The 20,278-nt window shown below is 46.7% G+C and overlaps 1 protein-coding gene across 1 annotated transcript; it reads left to right on the top strand.

Annotated features, from left to right (window-relative positions):
* Positions 1 to 8,429: 8,429 nt before the first annotated feature.
* Positions 8,430 to 19,719, top strand: LIN28A (lin-28 homolog A). The gene is made up of 4 exons (XM_061431246.1): positions 8,430 to 8,550; positions 8,652 to 8,854; positions 18,307 to 18,491; positions 19,219 to 19,719. Exons 1-4 carry the CDS (start codon positions 8,430 to 8,432, stop codon positions 19,433 to 19,435), a joined length of 726 nt encoding a protein of 241 aa, XP_061287230.1. The 3' UTR covers positions 19,436 to 19,719.
* The last annotated feature ends 559 nt before the right edge of the window (positions 19,720 to 20,278 follow it).

Genomic DNA, 20,278 nt, shown 5'->3' with positions numbered 1-20,278 from the left:
CTGTGTTGGCAGGCAAATTCTCAACCACTGGACCACCAGGGAAGTCAAAAGTGTAGATTACTGAATCCGAATCCGAATTCCAGGGTCAACCGACCAGTGTTTGCATCCTGACTCTTATCACTTACTCTGTGACCTTCACCAAGTTACTTAACTCCTCTATGCTCAGCTTCATCTATAAGACGGGAACAATAACCCTGTCTATCTCATACATTTGGTGTGAGAATTAAATGTGATTTTAATTTATGTAAAGCACTTAGCACAGTGCCTGGCACATGGAGAACCTTGAAATGTTGTTAACTATCAAATTTTTCTTTTTTTTTTACCACTGATAAATCTAGGTTCACAACCTCAGAATCTAGAAAAGACATCTCCAACCTCAGCATCCTCAGAGCAAGTAAAGTGTCTTTCTTCATTTTGCAACAGAGCAGAGTGGTAAAGAGTATGGCTTTGAAACCATCAAAAAAGTAAGGATAAAAAGCAGTAGGCTCAGACTTGGAAGGCCTAGCATATTCCCCTCCTGAGCAACCTTTCTTGGGCAGTTACTTGAGGATGCTGTTCAAGTGTGAACCAAGAAAAAGGTTGGCATGGAACCCAGGAAAGAGTGGCTCTATCCACTGTAGTGAGAGGCTGTGAAGGCGATGGGCTTACTGCTGTGAAACAAGTCCAGGAGGGAGGTCCTCAAGAAAGGGCTTAGTGGAAAAGATAATATGATGGAGCCCTTGAAAATTGTTGAAGATATTTCAATGACTAATCTTGTGATGAGAGAGTGAGGAGGTTAGAGTCCAGGGTAAATTAAAACAAAACAAAACAAGAGCAGCACAGTTTAAGAAAAGAATTGTTGTCCTAGTATACCACTGGGCAATGCAGTGAACATTTCCATAATTATGACAATGTAAACACTGTCTATCAATTTAGTTGAAAATGGTGATTTAACTGTACTGGGAGGAAAAGGCAAGGAGAAGTGGGCCTAGTACGCAAGGTGAAGTCCTCATCCACCATAACATGAAATCAATAGACAGTATCTAAAACTGATAAATCAAGGAATGGAGGTACACGCATATTATTTAGAGACGTGGAAATATCCTCCAGAAGAAATGACTCGTGGGAGTGGAAGGGGTGGGCTATTCAGGGTGCTGTTGTTTTTCATTATAATTCTTTCAATACTAATTGATTTTTTTAGCCACATGCATTAATTACTTTAACTGCTAAAAAAAATACAGAAGAAAAATATCAGAGTAAGCTAGATCTGGGGTGCACTCTTTGTGATTTGCAAGTCACTTAGCTAAACTGAATCTCAGTTCTCTTTCCAGTAAAATGGGGATCATATTAGGAGGGTTGAGGTCAGAAAGAGACAGTCCACAGAAAGCACTCAGCGCAGGCTTGGTATAAAGTCAGCTCTCAAACAGCAACTGCAGCATCAGAGAAGAGAAAATTAAGGACTAGGCTAAAGTAGTTTTGGGGTAATGACAGCATTTGGTTAGATCCCCTGCCTTGTCCCTCCATGGTGCCTGACTGTCACTGGACATGTACAAATGGACACCGGGGGACCACAGCTGGGTGAGTGGTGCCTGACAGGCTAGAGCCACAGTAGCAACATTGAGAAGATCAGCAGTCATGAGGGAAATTACAGCTGGGCTTGGCAAGTTTCGCTGCAAGAGAACACCTGCAGAGTGGCCGTCGCTGGACAGTGGGCTCTAGCCAGCTCATCATTTCCTCCTCTGGCTTGTACCTTGTGGGGGATGTGTCAGAAGGAAAAGATTTAGAGGCTGTCAGGGTGAGGGTCAGAGGTCAGCTGGGGTCAGGAAGTCTATTTCACTGAGGTCACTCTAGTCTCCTTTCAATGTAATGAAGCCATTATTGGTGAAAGCAAGTGCCTGGCGTCTTGCTCTGTGAAGCAAGGCCCACATGGGGAGCAGAACTGAAAGAAGGAAGGGGACTCCTTTGGCTCACCCTCCCTCTGCCAATTCAACAGGCCTAAGAGGTGAGAGGTGCACAATCCTGCTTGATGTAGGAAGCCCTGGTCCTTGGAGAGGGATGAAGATGACAGCATGGGGTGAGAACAGATTGTTTCTCAGAGCAATTAGGAATGGGTTCTCTCTCTCACACACACACACGCACAAACACATACACACATCATATTGCTTTAGACAGTCAGAAATGGGAGAAATGCTTGTCTAACAGCTAATCCAACTCCCTCATTTTATCCTTAAAGGGTAAAGCTGGGGGCCTTTCTTGAGGTCACAGAACAAATTAACAGGCTGGAACTATATATACTATGTGATGTGAAGTGAAGTGAAAGTTGCTCAGTCGTGTCCGACTCTTTGTGATCCCATGGACTCTAGCCCACCAGGCTCCCCTGGCCATGGGATTCCCAGGCAAGAATAATGGAGTAGGTTGCCATTTTTGTAAATTTTACTTAATTATTTGTTTTTTGTCTGTCCCTCTCCTCTAGAATGTAAGCTCTAGGAGGGTAGGAGCTTCATCTGTTTTGTTCACTGATGTATTCCCAGTGTTTCCAACAATGCTACCTGACACATTATAGATGTTCAATAAATATATGTTAAATGACTTAGTGAATGAGCGGAAACATTGCACATGTCACATTCTCTTCCTCATGAATCACAGAGCATATTACCATACTAAAAGCTATACAAAGTCCTATATAGGAAGCCTAGTTAACATATCATTTTCCAAATGAGTTCACTATAAAGACCTTTAAAAAATGGTAAGGTGTATTAATCATCCTATGGAACCAGTATCCTGAGGGACACCTTGTGGAAAATACTCTGCTCAAATGCACACCATCACTCATATTAGCATCAAGGTTTTAACTCCAACCACCCTGGACCCCACCACAGGGTACTCAAAACACTTTAGAAATGCAAACTGGATGTGGACGATTGCCCAAAAGGACCTGTTTTGACTCTGTTCAGCTCCTTGATTTAGACGGTCAATGAGTTAGGGGGAGGGTAATCAATAAACGACAGACTACAGCTCTGGTCCAGGGAAGAGGAATCACAGGCTTGGGTTCTATTTATTAATTACATTGAATATCCAGTCTCTCCTTACGGCCTTTTTGTTTGCACATAGCTTGTTTCTCATTGGTGAAAGGGGGACAGTACCAGTCATGATAACAATATACTGGGACTGTGGGACAAATGTGAGCTTTGGAATCAAATGTATGGGTTCAAATCTGCCTCTGCCAAGTATTAGCTGAGTTACATTACCCAAGCTAAATTGCTTCATTAGGCTTGTTTCCTCTCCTGTAAGGTGGCAATATTAATACTTATGACTTAGAGTTATTGACAGGCTTGAATGAGATAAGAAAAGTGCCTCGATAAATAATAGCTGCTATTATTATTACCTATCAGAATATAAGCCCCACAAAGGTGGGAATTTTGTTTGTGTTATTTATCCCAGCACACAACACCGCCTGCCATGGGGGAAGTGCTCGATAGGTATAGATATATATACCTACTTAATGGTGATAAGTTACTATTATTACTAAGACCTCTTTCAACTCTTCCTTTTATGGAGATATGAGTCTACACAAGAGGAACTTAGCAAGGTACTTTAAAGGGGAGATGCTCTTTGTGTTTGGGAGCTGATGCTGAGTGGTAGATGAAGGTGGGTGACCCCGCACCCCACCTTGGCTGACGCTAAACTGTTAAGCAGGTGGCATCTTCTGTTTCTGTTTTCTCCAGCACAGCATAGACTGAGAGCTGAGACTCTCTCTAGACTCTGGGTTTTCTTATAACACCTTTTTATCTACAGCCCTGATTCAGATCTGTTCCTACTAGATCTTTCAGGTTGTGTTAGGAAAGGAGTTTGGAGAAGGAAATGGCAACCCACTCCAGTATTCTTGCCTGGAGAATCTTATGGACAGAGGATCTGGCAGGTCATTGTCCATAGGGTCGCAGAGAGTTGGACACAACGGAAGCGACTAAGCACGCATGCATGCCCTTTGTGTTGATACTAGACACTTTTGCCTTGTCTAAAGAGCTCCACTTTTTCCCTCTTACCAGATAATATTATCCTTAGAAACAAGACATTTGCAGTACTTAGCTATATCATCAGAGAAGGCAATGGCACCCCACTCCAGTACACTTGCCTGGAAAATCCCATGGACAGAGGAGCCTGGTAGGCTGCAGTCCATGGGGTTGCTAGGAGTCGGACACGACTGAGCGACTTCATTTTCACTTTTCACTCTCATGCATTGGAGAAGGAAATGGCAACCCACTCCAGTGTTCTTGCCTGGAGAATCCCAGGGATGGGGGAGCCTGGTGGGCTGACGTCTCTGGGGTCGCACAGAGTCGGACACGACTGAAATGACTTAGCAACAGCAGCTATATCATGTCTTGCCTCCCTAACTACACAATAACTGCTTGGATAGTAGGAAATGTTTGTTCTTTACTTTGCGGGGTACATTTTTGGTCATTATACTACTTAGTCCATATGATGTATCTAATTCCTCCACCAAATGTATGAGCTAGCACAATGACTGGATCATAGTAGCTACCTAATAAGTTTTCACTGAGATGGGGACCCAAGAAAGGAAGAATGTTTAGTCAGGAGCCTCCATCTCCCACGTGGAAACAACCCAATGGGGATGAGGAGTCAATTATGCTGGGAGCCATGTGTCCCTTCCTAAAGCATCTTCTGCCTCTACATATGCAACTTCATGAGGTCCTGACTCTTCCTGGGTTTAGATCGCTTAGACTTGAGAGAGGCAGCCTAGAAGAATAAGTATTATGACTATTGTAATAACATTCATCATGTCAGTCAAAACCTATTCATTAAGAGGGAGGGGACATAGGTATACCTATGGCTGATTCATGTTGATATTTGGCAGAAAACAAAAAAAATCTGTAAAGCAGTTATCCTTCAATTAAAAAATAAATAAATTAAAAAGAACTATTCAGACTGGTATCCGAATGGATAAACAACAAAGTCCTACTGTTTAGAACAGGGAACTATATTCAATATTCTGTGACAAACCATAATGAAAAGACTATGAAAAAGAATGCACATATATATATATAACTGAGTCACTTTGCTGTACAACAATAATTAACACAATGTTGTAATTCAGCTATACTTCAATCAAAATAAATGTTTAAAACTTATTTAGGAAACTCTTCTTTTTAAAGATTTATTTAATTTTTGGCCACACCATGCAGCTTGTGAGATCTCAGTTCCCTGACTAGGGATCAAACCCACAACCCCTGCATTAGAAGGCTGAGTCTTAACCAGTGGACCACCAGGGAAGTCCCTCAGGAAACTGGATGTCTTCTGAGGGCCAGCCATTGTGCTAAGTACTGATAAGGATGTGCGAGAAGGTGCAGAAAGAAAACACATAAACGGTCCAAGTCCTCAGGGATCAAATGATCCACCAGGTTCTAGGACAAAGAGACAAACGTGCATAATAGCTATAATAATAATAGTAATAATTTACATTGTTAAGGGCTAACTATATGTTAGACACTTTTAAAAGCTTTACTTACATAATCTACCTTTATCCTCATGATAACTCTGAGAGTTAAATCTTCATTATCTCCATCGGGCAGAGGAGGAAACCGAGGCATAGAAAGCATATAGCTTTCAGAGCTATAAATAGATGTTCGAACATAAATTATCTGATTCCAGTGCCTGCGTTCCTATGTAAAGTGCTGTTAATTAGAGAAATAATATTGAAAAAAAAAAAGATTAGTCTCTCTAGTCTTATTTTATGTGAATTAAAAAATAGTATCTCCTCTTTCTTCACTCTCTGTGGCTACATGCACCATTTTTCTGAAGAGGAGCTTGAGATACTTACACCACTCTCACAGAATCACGTATGGCTGGAAATGCCCTCTCTTTAGAGTGCAAGAAAGCCTGTTCATTCGTCTCCAATGTGTCAGGCCCTCTGAGCGGGTGGGGGCTGTTTGAGAAGAACCAGGTTTTCTGAGAAGAGCGTGGAGGTGAGAACTCAAGAAGGCATTCTCAAAACTGGGAGCTGGGAACCAGGAGAGCGGGTCTTTATTCAGCACCGTGGACAGAGCTTCCGCCGCCCTCAGGACCCTGGACAGTGAAGCTAGTAGCGCCTGCCTGGAACGTCTCACTTGAAAGCAGACCAAGGGAAAGCAGAGCGCTAAATTCTCTTATGCACTCTTTTCTTCAGCCAAACCTTAGTCACCTGCTCCTGAATCTTAGGAAGAGAGATACTGAGAGTGGGTACATTTTAAGGGCTCTAGTAAGAGGAGGAGATAAGACTTAGTTGGGGAGGATTATGTAAATAAAAAACGGTCTTGGCTGATGTACTTGCACGACTCTGGGAAGATCTAATTAGAGTCCTCAGTTGGGACTGTCACATTGTTAGTGATATTTCTTAATAATTTGTATTTTTTAGGCTGAAGGCCACAGTTGTCTTTTTTATCCCAACCTCCTATCCCCCATTTCTTTCTTTTTTTTTTTTATCCCCCATTTCTTACGCTGAAGTTTTAGTCCCTCGGAGAGCACTCTTGATAGAAGAGAGAAATAATCTCTCACAGCCCCTTGCTCTCCCCCTCATCTTCCCCTTTCCTACCCCCACTCATCCCTGTTCTCTATTTCTCAATTTCATACGCGCGCGCGCACACACACACACACGCGCGCGGGCGGGCGCAGGAGCACGAGAGGTTCTGCACACTTAGTGGAGACGACTGAATTCCCAGTGAGCGGATGCCCCCGAAAGCAGGCTCTGTCCCTTTAAATGGGTTGTAGCAGTGGGGGAGGGGAACTGGCCGGAGCTGGCATTGTCCAGTTTGAACTGAGCACCGGAAGTGAAGGGGCAGGGCCAGGGCCGTGCACTGAGCCCCGGGCCATTGTCCATCTCCGACCGGGGCACTAGCCACCCCCCTGGCCAATCCTCTTTATCTCTTACCAGGGGAGGCTAACTCTTCAAGAGAGGAGAGTCCCTACTCCAGGTCCCCCACCAACCTCACTGTGGGGAAGGGAGCGCACTTAGGGCAGAACTCTGAAGCGAGGAGCGCCTGGGAACCCCAAAGTGTCTGGATCCCAACCACGGATGAGGATGGGATGGCCATGGGGGCAGGATGAGGTCAGCTGGTGGAGAAAGGAACACACCTCAAGCCTCTTTGAGTTCCTTGTGTTCTCTAGGGAAACTCCACGTGGGTCAGATTTTAGATTTGGAAGGAAATGAGGAAGAATTCTTTACACGGAATCAATTGGGAGCGCTTTGAGAGATCCAGAGAAACTCGGTGGGAAACTCAGAGACATTCAGAGACAGACTTAGAGAGGCCGCGCCTAGGTCAGGAGTGGAGATGGGCCCCGCTGGGCCTCCCACCTCCCCACTGCTTCCCCATCCCAGGCTTCCCAGTGTCCTGAACTCCAGGTCTATCTAAGCACACGGGGGTGGGGGGTGAGAGCGGGTCAGCGCCGAGCTGCCGGGTCAGCTCGGAGGCCTGAAGGGGAAGGGAGGGGGAGGGGCGCTCCAGGGCTGGGGGAGGGGGAGGGCTCATCCATTTCTCCCTTGACAGGTGGTTTGTGTCTCTGATTGGCCAGCGCTGCCAGGCTCACACCTCCCTCCCCCCCAACTCTCTGGAATGTATAATTATCTGCACGGGGGGTGGGGGTGGTGTATAAGTGTGTGTGTGTGTGTGTGTGTGTATGTGTGTGCGTGTGTCTGTGTGTGAACAGTCACGTGGCTTTAAAACTGCACCCCCCCCCGCCACATGCCCCCCACCTGTATGCTGCTTTGGGGATCCCCGCCGAGTCCTTAAAGTGCGGGATCCCAAATTCCCGGGTACTCAAGACTTGTAGGGTTGACGGCCCCAATCTCCAGATGTGGTGTCTGTGGGAGGGGGTGTCAAACCTCTAGGTTCTGAGAAGGGACACCCCAGAGGTGTCAGAGAGCGCCGTGGTGGGGGAGGGCCAGAGCTGGAGCCGGAGGGAAAGGGAGGGGAAAGGCGAGGGAGGGGAGGGGAAGGGAGGAGAGGGGGGCTGCCCGCGGGGGGTTGGGTCATTGTCTTTTAGAATTTGGGAGCCTTTGAAAAGCCGTGGGCCCTCCCACCGCTATTGTGCTGGGGAAGATGTAGCTGCCTCTTCCCCGAGCCACCCCTTTGCCTCCGGACTTCTCTGGGGCCAGCAGCCGCCCAAGCAGGGGCCCGGGGCCGCGGGCTCAGCCGACTACCATGGGCTCTGTGTCAAACCAGCAGTTCGCAGGTTCGACCTCGGGACTTACTAGGGACACCTTAGGCGGCAGGGGCGCCCCGAAGCCACATGAAAGAGAGGTGGGGAAGTGTCCCCCAGGCTAGCCCAAGGACTCCAAGTCTGTGCGGCCTCCTGCTTCTGGGGGCCATCTCTGGAGCCAGGAACCCTGGTGTCCCAGTGGCGAGCAAGCTGAAGGTTCGGGGGCGGGGGGAGAGAAGAGGAGGGGCCTGTCTGGCCGCATGTCCCCGGGCAACGTGTTGTGGGAAGAAAAGCAAAACTTTCTTTTAAACCGCTGGCCTCAGTTTAAGCTGGGGGAGCGCGGGAGGCGGCCGGGACAGGTATTTTCTCGCCGGCTGCTTTGTAGCTGCAGCTTCCTGGTTGTCCAGCCTCGGGCTGGACCCTTGGGTCTCCTTGCCGGCTCTCTGATGGGGGCCCTTCAATTCCGTGGCCCCCCAGCTGAGCGCCTTCCCAATCTCCAGGTGGCTGCGCTAAGGCGCCGGAGGAGGCGCCGGAGGACGCGGCCCGCGCGGCGGAGGAGCCGCAGCTGCTGCACGGTGCGGGCATCTGTAAGTGGTTCAACGTGCGCATGGGGTTCGGCTTCCTGTCCATGACCGCCCGCGCAGGGGTCGCGCTCGACCCCCCGGTGGATGTCTTTGTGCACCAGGTGAGAGCGATTCTGGTAACTTTGCCGCAGAAGCGGGATGTTGGCGCGCGTATCCGAGGGTGGGCGGACGGACTCGGCTGTTGGATTGAGGGGAGATCCAGGGCCCCTATTGTGCGTTCCCGTCTTTGCCGAGGCACCCCAGTTCTGAGTCCCTATTAACTCCAACGGGACGAGAGCGGGGGAAGAGCCGATGATTAACACCCCCACCCCCTTCCGGGAACCCCTCTGGTTTACCACGTGTCTGTTACCTCTTTCCCCTGGGCAGGGGGCAGGGAGGTGATCCCATGTGGCAGAACTAAGGTTGTATTGTGCTTGCCAGTGGGGGGAGGGCGAGCAGGCCGGCCAGGGAAGCACATGCCCGGTCAGAGCAGAGCCCTGAGCGCCCGCGCGTTTCTGTATCTTGTGAATGGAGCTCCCGGCCTGGAGGAAAGGAGGGAAACGGCTTCGGGACCCAACGGCGGAAAGCCGAGAAGTCTGCCGGGCCCTCTCACCCAGGTGGTCACCCAAAACTCAAGCCCTGGGGTTCTGGATGGGTTTGGCAGATCCTTGAAGGATCTATTTGGGGGGCTTGGAAGTTCTTCAAGAGCACAGTGTTAGGCACATGGATCACTAGCGGGGCTCTTACTGTCTATTTCCTATTAGGAAAGAAAAGGCAAAGAGCCTGGCCTTCGACTCCTGAGCCAGCCTGGGAGGGAGTTAGGTCGCAACCCCAAGTTCTCAGTTAAAGCAAGGCACCACAGAGGCGGGGGGTGGGGGGTGAAATTCAGTGTCGCAGGGCAGGGGGTGGAGAGAGGCTAGCCTCAGGACCTATTCTCCTCAGCTTGGCATTTATGGCCCCAGACAGCCATTGATTGCCGTCCTAACATTCCCAGCCTCAAACAAGGAACCAGAGACTTCGTCTTCCCTCCTCCCTGGCCACCCCTTCCTGAGTACCTCGGAAGCCTCACGTAACCACTATGTAAAGGAAGTTGTTGCTTGTGTTCCCTTCATCTTTGGAGGTTTGGGGCTGGACCTGAGAAGAAATTGCTAATCCCAGACCCAGGAGGTTGACACCCAGGCCGGGCATGGAGGGGTTACTTTGGGGAGGTTGGCTTTAGGAGCAGTGGGGGAGGGGAAAGGAGGATGTGGGGATTAAGGGTTGGAGCCTGAGGGATGGTATTCTGGAGGGGGAGGGGTGGAGAGGGGAGATGCTGGGTAGACTGTTTGGAGGGAAACAGCGGGGAAGTCCCCACATGGCCCTCAGTGAGGACGCGGAATGGGGAGACAAGGGAGAGAGAGGACGCAGGGAGATGGGGATCCACCAGTTAACACTGGGGTTACCGGGCTCCTAGAACATCTGCCAGAAGGGTCAGCTGCAGAATGCTTGGCTGCCCCCTGGCTTCCCCTGCTTCCTCCACCCCCAGCTTTACTCCCTTCCCTTCCTACAACTAATTCTGGCTGGTGGCTAGCCTCCCTCCCTGTCTCATTTACATATGTGAATGATAACCCACAGGAAGTAATTGTGGGAGAAAGAAGGGAATTGGCCTCTTTAGATCTATTAAATCACTTTATTACAGGAACCAGCTTTGAATGGCCCTCCTCAGCAGGGTGGCCAGCTCCCCATTTATCAGATCACAAAGAGATTAAAATCTCTCCCTGTCTGGAGACAACTGGACACCTTCCCCAACTTTGGAAAGCTTGGAATGAAAGAGTCAGACCCAACATTTTCTTGCCTGTCTTCCAAAGGCTGCCACATAGGGAAAGATCGAGGGGAAGGTAGTCCCTCTGAGGTTCTTTGGTGATATCCAACTCCCAGAGAAGGTTTTCCTGAGCAAATGGATCTGTGCCTCAGCCCACTTAACCTTTAGGATCAAAAGCAGTTGGGAAATATGGGATGGCATAAAATGAAATGGGGACTAGATTCAGATTTGGGGAGTGGAGCCCACACCATGCTGTTTCAGATAGGTTTGCTGGGAGATAACCTGGACTTGGGGTCTTGGACTGTCCAGGGACATTCCACAGTTGAATAAGTTATCAGAAGGAGTTGAGCTGGGATAAGGAATCAAGAATTTATTTCCCTAACACCCCCTGCTAACAGCCACAGAGGACAATGGTGGAAATTCCCTGAACTTTATACCTGGTAGCTCTGTCTTCACACTGCTGGGGCTTAGGTTGATCCTTAAACCCTACCATAACACTTAAACTAGTGATTCCAGTCCTGCACTTGAGAAATCTGAATTATCTCCCTGAGGATCCAATGTAGAGGAATTAGGTGGATGCAGATCAATCCTTAGAAATTCTCCTAGGGAAGGAGAGTGTTCCCAAAATGGAGAGAAAGTAAGACATTTCTCTTTAACAGCGAAACTTCCCCTTTGGCTGCTGGTGGTGGGTACCTTGGAACTGGTGGTGTGGGTGGTGAGCAGGATAACTGTCCTAAGATAACATCTGCTGGGGGAGGGGATTAGGGAGCCCCTTTCCTAAGGAAACGGGATGGGGGACACAATTAGACATTTCCAAGGTTGGGCCTATTTGGTTCCCAACACACAAGTCACTGTTCTTATGCTACCTGTCCAACCCTCAGTGCCCAATCGGGGTGGATATGTGGGAAAGAAAACCTACCGTTAGACTTAAAAAAAAATGAGTAAATAAAACCCATAAATCGAGAAGACTTTTGTACCAACCCTGGTACAGAACTCAGCCACAGGTTTTAGGCTAGAACTCTCTTGCTGTCCCCGAATTTGGGGGGAATTTAAGAATCATCATAATGGCAGCTAGCCTGCCTTAAATCCAGGTTTCTCAGTCTCTGCACTACTGACATATTTCAAGCAGGATAACTTCTCATTCTGGGCATCCCTCAGTTGTGACAACCAAAACTGTCTCCAGACATTGCCAAATGCCCCCCCGCCCCACCCCGGGAGGCAAACTTACCCCCAGTTGAGAAACAGTTAATACATCAAAAGATGGAGCAAGAAAGAGCTAACTACTGTCTCCTGGTAGCCTGAGAAGGACTAAGAAACCTCAACTCTCCATGGCCATTTAAAAAGTTTTGGCCATTTTAACAGAAACCTCCTGTTTCCTGTGCTTCCAACTCCCAACCCCCCCAGATGTGCAAAAGTTGAAAATCAGGAAAAGGTCCCCTGTTTTTTCCCACAGCTCTTTGGAACTCAAATCTGTTTAAAATAGCTTTCTGGCTAAAATGCTGTATTAGAATGCTTGGAGGCAAAAGAGTCCAAATTTAACTGAGGCACCAAGTTTGGGTTAAGAGAAGAAATTTTCCAGTACCAAGAAACTGCTGAAGCCACGTGGCCTGCTTTCTCTGAAAAGGATGAGTGGGGGTGGTGAGAGCAACTTCAGTCCGGTCTAGATTAAGACTCGGGTTTGGGGGCAGGGAGAATGTGAAGGGATCTTTCCTACCTGGTTTACAACCTTACTAGTGCCTCTGATCACCCTCCTTATGTTTAGGTATTAATGTACTTCTCTTAACTCTTCCTCTAAGCTGAACACTTTGAAAAGAGGGACTAGTAGTCTGGTTAGTTTTCTAGTATGCACTTGGTGGGCTGAAGAAAGGAGTATGAGGAACGAAGGGGCCCCTGAAAAATCAAGAGTGCACTCACAGTTGGGGGTCCTTGTCAGCAGGTCTTCCTCCAGACCAAAAGCTTGGAGATAGGGAGAGAATGTGAACTGATGGTTGCTGTCTTTCCAGACCAGGGCCTGAAGAGGGCTTGGCACTCAGTAAAAACACCATGAAAATTTGTGGAGTGATAGTGGATCACAGCTGATCCACTCCAGCTGATCACAGCTCCAGAGAGGATATGGAAGCCATGGGTTGAAGGGTCATTCATTAGTTTCTTTTCCATCTTAATAGGGAATTTTTAAAAGGTTATTATTTTATTTTTAATTAATTAATTAGGCCATGAAGCATGAGAGATCTTAGTTCCCTGACCAGGGATCGAATCCGAATTCCTTACAGTAGAAGTGAGGAGTCTTAAGCACTGGACCATCAGGAAAGGAAAGTGTTTTGTTTTCCTTCCACTCCTCCAGAGCATCTTCCCTGGTGGCTTAGAGGATAAAGAGTCTGCCTGCAATGCGGGAGACACAAGTTTGATCTTCCCGGGTCAGGAAGATCTCCTGGAGAAGGAAATGGCAACCCACTCCAGTATTCTTGCCTGGAGGATCCCCAAGAACAGAGGAGCCTGGCAGGCTACAGCCATGGTCGTTCACTCCTCTAGAAAGGATTTTTTAAATGAGTGGGTTTTTTTCAGGAAGTTGGTAGAAAAGCATGTGAGTTAATTTGAGCATTATGAGATCTTGAGTCCTTCTGTTAGTGAAGAGACATACTTTCTAGAAGTGTTCCAAGTAAAGGCTGTGCCACCATCCAGAGCAAAGCTTGTGGTTAGTGGCACTACTTGCCATGTAAATGATTTTCATTGATTTTTCTCCAGGGCAAGGTTGTTGCTGGAACATTCCTAATCCATCTATCAAAACTATCATACTCTCCAGCCTGTGGCAATTCCTTGGTGGGGTTTTTTTGTTTGAGAAACAGCCTGAGGCACATCACCCCTCCCTTCTTCCTGCAGGCAAGCATAGCAACTGCTATCAGTGTTATATCTGGAAGGTCAAAGGAGGTGAAGGAGGAGAAGAAAACTTTCCAGGATAGTATGCAATTAGTACAGACTCAGCTTGGAGTTCTTTAGTTCAGACCAGTAAAGAGAGTAAATGGCTTTTGTCAACAGAGCAGAAGAGCAACTGGGCTTCTGGTTAAAAACTCCAGGATCTTTTCTTCACTTCTTGAGTGGGTGAGTGGGGGTGGTGGGGAGGGAACAGCCCCATCTTTATCAGGACCTACCCTGGGTTGGATCCTCATCAGAGCTCAGTCCCCCTGTAACTCCATCTTCCTCAGGATCACAGAGAAGATGCCCGTCCCAGGGAGCTGGGAAGATCACTCTAGGTGAATTCTTAGGTGCAGAGTTGAGAACACTGCGGCTCCTTCCTCTCTTCTCCTCCAGTCTCCCTCCGGCTACCTGGGTGCAGACAGGCTGATGAGTAGCACCATCTGGTGGAGAATTCCAGGCAGGAACAGGTGGTCCTGGCTGCGTCAGAGCCAAAGGGATGTGAGGGGTGTATGCTGGCAGCCTTTGGTTCTGGGTAGATCTCTTTCCCCATTCTCCCTGACAAAATAAACTGCTTCTGACAGAACCCATTGGTTTCCTACCTCCTACCAAACGTTCCCTTTAGGAATGAGGCTTGGGTTGAACTGTGAGGACACCTCAGGACTAACTCATTAAGATTAAATTGCTTTCTACTTTTTCAGCATGGCTCTTAGAAGGTTTTAAAATGTCTATGCGCCTTGCATTATATTGCAGAGCACTAGATACAAAGTCAGCTCAGGGCTTTCACACTATAAGTTTGGGCAGGGTGCTTAACCCCTCTGCCTCCATGAATTCAGCAGGGGGCATGATAAAAAGCTTGGTGTGAAGGTCACATGTGTTATAGCATGTGACATGCTTAAAACTACTTAGCCTATAGTAAGCATCAGTACATATTAGTCATTTTGGACAGTAGAGAACTTAGATTTTTTTCTGCAAATGTTGTGCACTGCTAAGCACCTAGAATTGAGGGTTATAGCCATACTCTAGGTAGTCTTGAGCCAGAATGGTGCTGGATATTGCAGAAAAACCATAAACCCAAGCTTTGATCAATTACAGATAATTATAGAACCAGAGCTTATTTATCCAAATTTCACAGAGCAAGCTGAGGGAAACTCGGCTTGCTATGAGTTTTTTACTCCACATTCCCTGAGTGACCCATAAGATCCCTTCTATGACTTACAAAGGCAGCGGTGAGGTACTGGGGGTGCAGAAGGCCTTGGTACTGTAGCTGGCCCATCCTTCCCTGCCATCCAAAAAAAAAAAATGCCTCCTATAACTGTTTTCTGTCTGATTAAATACCATCTTCCCCTCTCCTCCACTGCAGGCTACCCACACTCCTACCTTGCACAGACAAGGGGAAAAGGAAGATGGGACGGCGGCAGCCCTCCCACCTATAATATAATTTATCTGAATAAAGGACCCTAATTGGGCCCCTCAGTAAAAAAAAGAAGGTTTGACTGGAGGCCCTGGAAGGGTGGGAGGGTAGGTCAGAAGGAAAGATGGCTGCTGGTGGTGGCTTTGGCTGGTCAGCAAGCTTGACTAGGAAAGAAAGGTGTCAGTGTCCATTGCTCTCACCGTGACCATAACCCCCTACATGGAGAGGAAGGAAGGAACTGGTGAATGTGGTAAATGTGTAATGGGGGGGGGGGGTCAAGGGGGAATCTGCATCCTCTGGAACTCCAGGAATCTGACCACCAGAACCAACCAGTGTCAACTCTTTGTTTCCTGAAGCAGGGCTCTATTGGGGGAGCTCAGGCCTTGCCCCTCCCCCCCCCCCAGGTCTTTTCTTTTTTGGAGGGGATGGAGAGCGGGGCGGGGCCCAGGCCCTGCTTTGTGTGTGGTTGGTGGGGTGGGGGGTGGTAGCAAGAATTTCAGGCTCCTTTCTGATGCAGACCCTGTGAGGCAGGCTCAGTGGGGCTGCACGCTGATTACCTATCTGATAAGAGAGGAATTCAAACTATGTGTTTTAGAAAGGGGTGGGGTGGGGGGGCCAAGGAGCCACCCCTGGAGACCACCAGTCTAAATCTTGGCTGATTATGGTGAGGTGCCCACAGGGATTTTTTTTTTCCCTTTATCTTTTCAAAGGAAAAGATGGTCTTAAGCTGACCTCAAATCCTCCAGTGATAGAGTAGGTGAACTAAAAGGACTAGTCGATTTCACATGTCCCCATTTATGTTATCCTCTGATTCTCACAGTAAGCCTTGAAAGGTGTAGATGCAGAAGATTGCGGTGCTCAGTAAACTGGAGCTCAGAGAAGGGATAGTTTTCTGTTTCCACTGCTAGTTAGCGATAAAAACTAGGATTAAAATGCTGGGTCTTTTGACACTTCTTTCTCACCGTTACCCTGCCCTCATCCCATTTGAAAAGGTTGGTGATAATTGCCACTTGGGATTTATATGTGGCAGGCAATGTGTTAACTACTTTTCATGCATAAAACCTCACAGCACCACCATAAAATTAGTATTTACTCCATTTTGTAGGCTAACACAGAAAGCGGGGATAGGCTGTAGGACTCTAAACCTTTGCTCTTAATCACTTAGCTATCTGCTGATCACAGACAGAAGTGGGAGTGTTCCACCCTAAGAGCCCACTAGGCAAACGGGAGAAGCTGAGTTTACCTGGGTCAAGAATGCTCTTGGTCTGGATCCTCCAGCGTCTCCTGACTCACTGGCTTGTCCTAGCTCAATAAGAGAGAGACACGTCAGATTTAACATCAAATTCAGGGTGGTGGTTATGCAACTGGGAGGAGGAAAGAATTTTCACCTTTCTGAAATGTTTTAATGTTCTGCTTTAACGCTCCACATTCAGATTGAGGGAAGGGAGTGAGTCATCACAACCCTGGCTGTTCTATGTGAATAAGAAGGGAGAGGATCCCAAACCCTTGGAATATTTCATTCATTGATATTTATTGAGCATATGTCCTGCCTGCCTAATCTTCATTAAAATTTTAGGTAAATAGCTACTGTTATCCCATTGTCTGAAAGATCTGAGACCCAGAGGAGTGTAACTCACCAAGATCAAACACAATGCCAGAAATTGGTGGAATCAGTATTTCTTGAACCAGGATGTATCCGACATCTGAGCCTAGGCTCTTAATTACCTCAGTGGAAGTTTTGTCTTAAGCAATACCATCTAAATTAAAAGAAAAATGTGACTGAGGAATTGGGATCTCATCTGGCAAAAGAGCATGTTTCATCTAAGTCCCAGTTTGAAATAGCCACCTTGCCCCACCCCCGCCAGCAACACCATAAGAGGCCTCAAGCCAGGACTAGGTACATGGTGATCCCTTTTGCTTCTGAACCACATTTTCAACAAGGACTACACCTTGTTGACATATTTGACATGTTCTTTGGATATTTTGGAAGATATCTATAATGAAGTCTGTTTTGTACAGGGTCTGGGAGAGGCTGTCATTCACTAATGTGTTATTGATGCAGAAAATGGCAAAGTGAAATAGGCTATCCATTCCAGAACTCTGGGTTCTTCTGACCCTGGTGTTGCCACTCAACTGTTTGAATAACTCCTTTTTTTCTTTTAAAATTTTGGTTCAAACAAGCAGTGTTTCAGTGAGATCATTCCACATGGTATTTGAAGTCTTTTCCTTTAAAAATTTGATTCTCTTCCCAAGTTATATAATTAATGCCTACCTCCTTGTTCATTAATTCATCCAAAATGTGCTAGGCATTATTTAGGTGACAAAATGCAGCAGTGAACAAAGCAAGGACTTTACATTACATTCTTTTGAATGGCTTTAATGGTATTTTTGTTTCCTGTTTTTTTTTTTTTTTTTTTTTTGAACCAGTGAGATATTGAATATATGTATCATGCTAGGCCCTCCTGTAAATTATTCTGTTCTGTGAGTCTTTCATATTGATTCATAGTAACTTTTTATAGGTTTATCAATTTAGGTATTTTTCCAAAATATTTTGCATACATATGATGCAAAGTATAAATTTCTGGCTTCATTTTCTAGTGGATAACTGGTTTCTCAATAGTACTATTTATGGAATTCTTTTCCTCACCTGCTGATTTCTGCACTTATTCTTGGATCTTCCAGTAGATTTTCTCTTCTAATTCACTGATCTGTCTGCTTGGGTCATACTGTCTTTTCCCTTCGACTTTCAGTGACATTGTTTTGATGTAATTTCAAAATTAAGGAAAGGTTGCAAGAATAGTATGAAAAACTCCCATATAACGTTTACCCAGATATATCAATTGTTAACATTTTGTACTATTTGCTTTATTTTCAAGCATCTTTATCTTTACAATATTTCAGCATTTTTTTTTTTTTTTTCTAAAATATGGCTCTTCTCTTAGGTAACTTCAGTACAATGATCAAAATTAGGGAACTTAACACATTTGCCTACATTCCACCTTTCTTCTAATATTTTCTGCTGTTCTAAGAGCCAATCAGAATCATGTGTGGCACTCAGTGTCTTTACTTCGTAGGGGTTTGTTTTTCATGACTGACGTGTTTTAAGTGTATAGGCCTGTTCCTTTATATTTTACAATTTTACACTGGTTGATTTCCTATAAATGCTATGTTTAACGGTTTTTCCCGCTGTTTATCTTACTGGGAACCTCCCATGAGAATAGCTGCAGAAAGTGCTACGGCATCTGTTTACATAGTGATTGTTCCTTATGTGATGTAGATTTCTTGTTCTAAATGTGGTGACTCTTCCAATCACAGTGGCTTTACCAATAAAATGGAAATGTTACACCCTTACTCTTCCAACCTTAGAGGAACATGTGTATGCAGGTTTTGGTGTTTGGGGTGTAATAATGAAGACTAACACTAAAATCTACCATGCTTCTCTCCCCCAGAGTAAGCTGCACATGGAGGGCTTCCGGAGCCTGAAGGAGGGGGAGGCCGTGGAGTTCACCTTTAAGAAGTCCGCCAAGGGCCTGGAATCTATCCGAGTCACCGGCCCTGGGGGGGTGTTCTGTATTGGGAGTGAAAGGCGGCCCAAAGGGAAGAATATGCAGAAACGCAGATCAAAGGGAGACAGGTATGGACTGGAAGGCAGCTTCTGTGGGTTGGTAGGGATGATGAGCACTCTTCCATTCTTGCTCTCCCTTTCTTGGTTGGACCAGATGCCAAAGATAAAGTGAAGCCTGTGGTCCCTGGCAACATCTGGATGTGGGAGGCGAAGAGAGGGTGGTATGTATGTGTGGAGGGTACTTCATGACCTACTTTTCTACTTGATAAGTAATTAGGTTCTGGGAGCTCTAGCTTTGATTGCTAAATGGGGACTGTGATCCTAACCTCACATGCTACTTTAGAACTAAAGGAGACCATGGATGTGAAAGTGTACGTGGTGAGGCCAAGACAGTACATCTGTAGCTGTTGCTTCTTCACCTCATCTCCAAATGACTGGTTTCTTTCATGTTAGTTCTGTGTGCAAACAGATTCTGGCCCTTTAATTTCTTCTCTATTTTAATGAATGAGAGGTACTGATTTTAAGGATATGGTAGTTCTCAGTTGAGGTCCAGGATTTCCATTCTTGGTATTTTCAATTTGTCATGAATCTCGAGCTGCCATCTAGATATTACAGGCCTGGAAAAGACTCAGATATCTAGTCATATACCCCTTTTGTAAGTGGGGAAACTGGTCTCCAGGAAGGGAAGTGGATCCAAAGTTACAACTAAAACCAGAGCCCAGGGGTCCTCACTCAGGAAACACTGTGATCTCGTCTCACGCCTTCCTCTCAACTTTACTATCTTGCTTGATGCTAGGTGCTACAACTGTGGAGGTCTAGACCATCATGCCAAGGAATGCAAACTGCCACCGCAGCCCAAGAAGTGCCATTTCTGCCAGAGCATCAACCATATGGTAGCTTCGTGCCCACTGAAGGCCCAGCAAGCTCCCAGCTCCCAGGGAAAGCCAGCCTACTTTCGGGAGGAGGAAGAAGAGATCCATAGCTCTGCCATGCTCCCAGAGGCCCAGAATTGAAGCCACAGTGGGTGGGGGCAATCCTTTTGTGATCAGAAAGCTTTGAGGAGCAGGCATCAATCGGCAGAGTGGAGAAAGTGGGGACAGGGTGGGTAGGGGGCAGCTGGCACTGCCATATATCTGAGGCTGGAGTCCACAGCATCACCCCCTCTTCCCTCTTGGTGGGAAGAAGGGGTGAAGCAAAGAAACTCCAATTAGCTCTTTCCAAATGCATATGAGGGCTTTGAGGGTTAACCCTCCCTGCATGCTTTATCTGAGTCTCCACCCCCAGAATCTCCAGCTTTTGAAAGTGGCCTGGGTAGGGAAGTTGTTTTACTCTTAAAGAAGATTGTGGAATAATATTTCCCGTATCAGAGTGTAAAGATTAAGAAGAGAACAGATTGATGGACCCAACCAACAAGCCACTACATTCCATGGGAGGAAACATCTCAGGGGGGCGGCAGGGTTTTCCTCGTCTTCTCTCCTCATAACCCCCTCTTGGGACAGAATGCTAAGAACTGTCCCAAGTAATGGGTTATGATGACAGGTAAAGGGGTGATTGAGGGAACAGCTGAGACTTGCTGCTTCTAAGCTCACTCTTCACCCCATTCTGGGCCAACTCAATTTTATTTATTTGCTGCCTTGGGTGACTGTACCTTGGGTCCCACTTTCTCCAGGATGCCAACTGCACTAGTGTGCGAATGACGTATCTTGTGCATTTTAGCTTTTTTTTTTTTCGTAATATAAATATTCTGGTTTTGTATTTTTGTGTATTTTAATCTAAGGCCCTCATTCCTGCACTGTGTTCTCAGGTACGTGAGCAATCTCAGGGATAAGTCAGCAGCAGCTCCGGGTCTGCACAGC

Source organism: Bos javanicus, chromosome 2 (genome assembly GCF_032452875.1).
Source record: "Bos javanicus breed banteng chromosome 2, ARS-OSU_banteng_1.0, whole genome shotgun sequence".
Lineage (NCBI taxonomy): Eukaryota > Metazoa > Chordata > Mammalia > Artiodactyla > Bovidae > Bos > Bos javanicus.
The sequence above is the reverse complement of the archived record's forward strand: the minus strand, read 5'-3'. Positions and strand labels throughout refer to the sequence as shown.

What these genes read in the sequence shown, in the direction of transcription:
- LIN28A (XM_061431246.1), top strand. Translation starts at nt 8,430, where the DNA reads ATGTCCCCGGGCAACGTGTTGTGGGAAGAAAAGCAAAACTTTCTTTTA. An exon ending in ATTTTCTCGCCGGCTGCTTT is followed by an intron (nt 8,551 to 8,651) that starts GTAGCTGCAGCT and finishes CCCCCAGCTGAG; the next exon opens with CGCCTTCCCAATCTCCAGGT. An exon ending in TGGATGTCTTTGTGCACCAG is followed by an intron (nt 8,855 to 18,306) that starts GTGAGAGCGATT and finishes TCTCTCCCCCAG; the next exon opens with AGTAAGCTGCACATGGAGGG.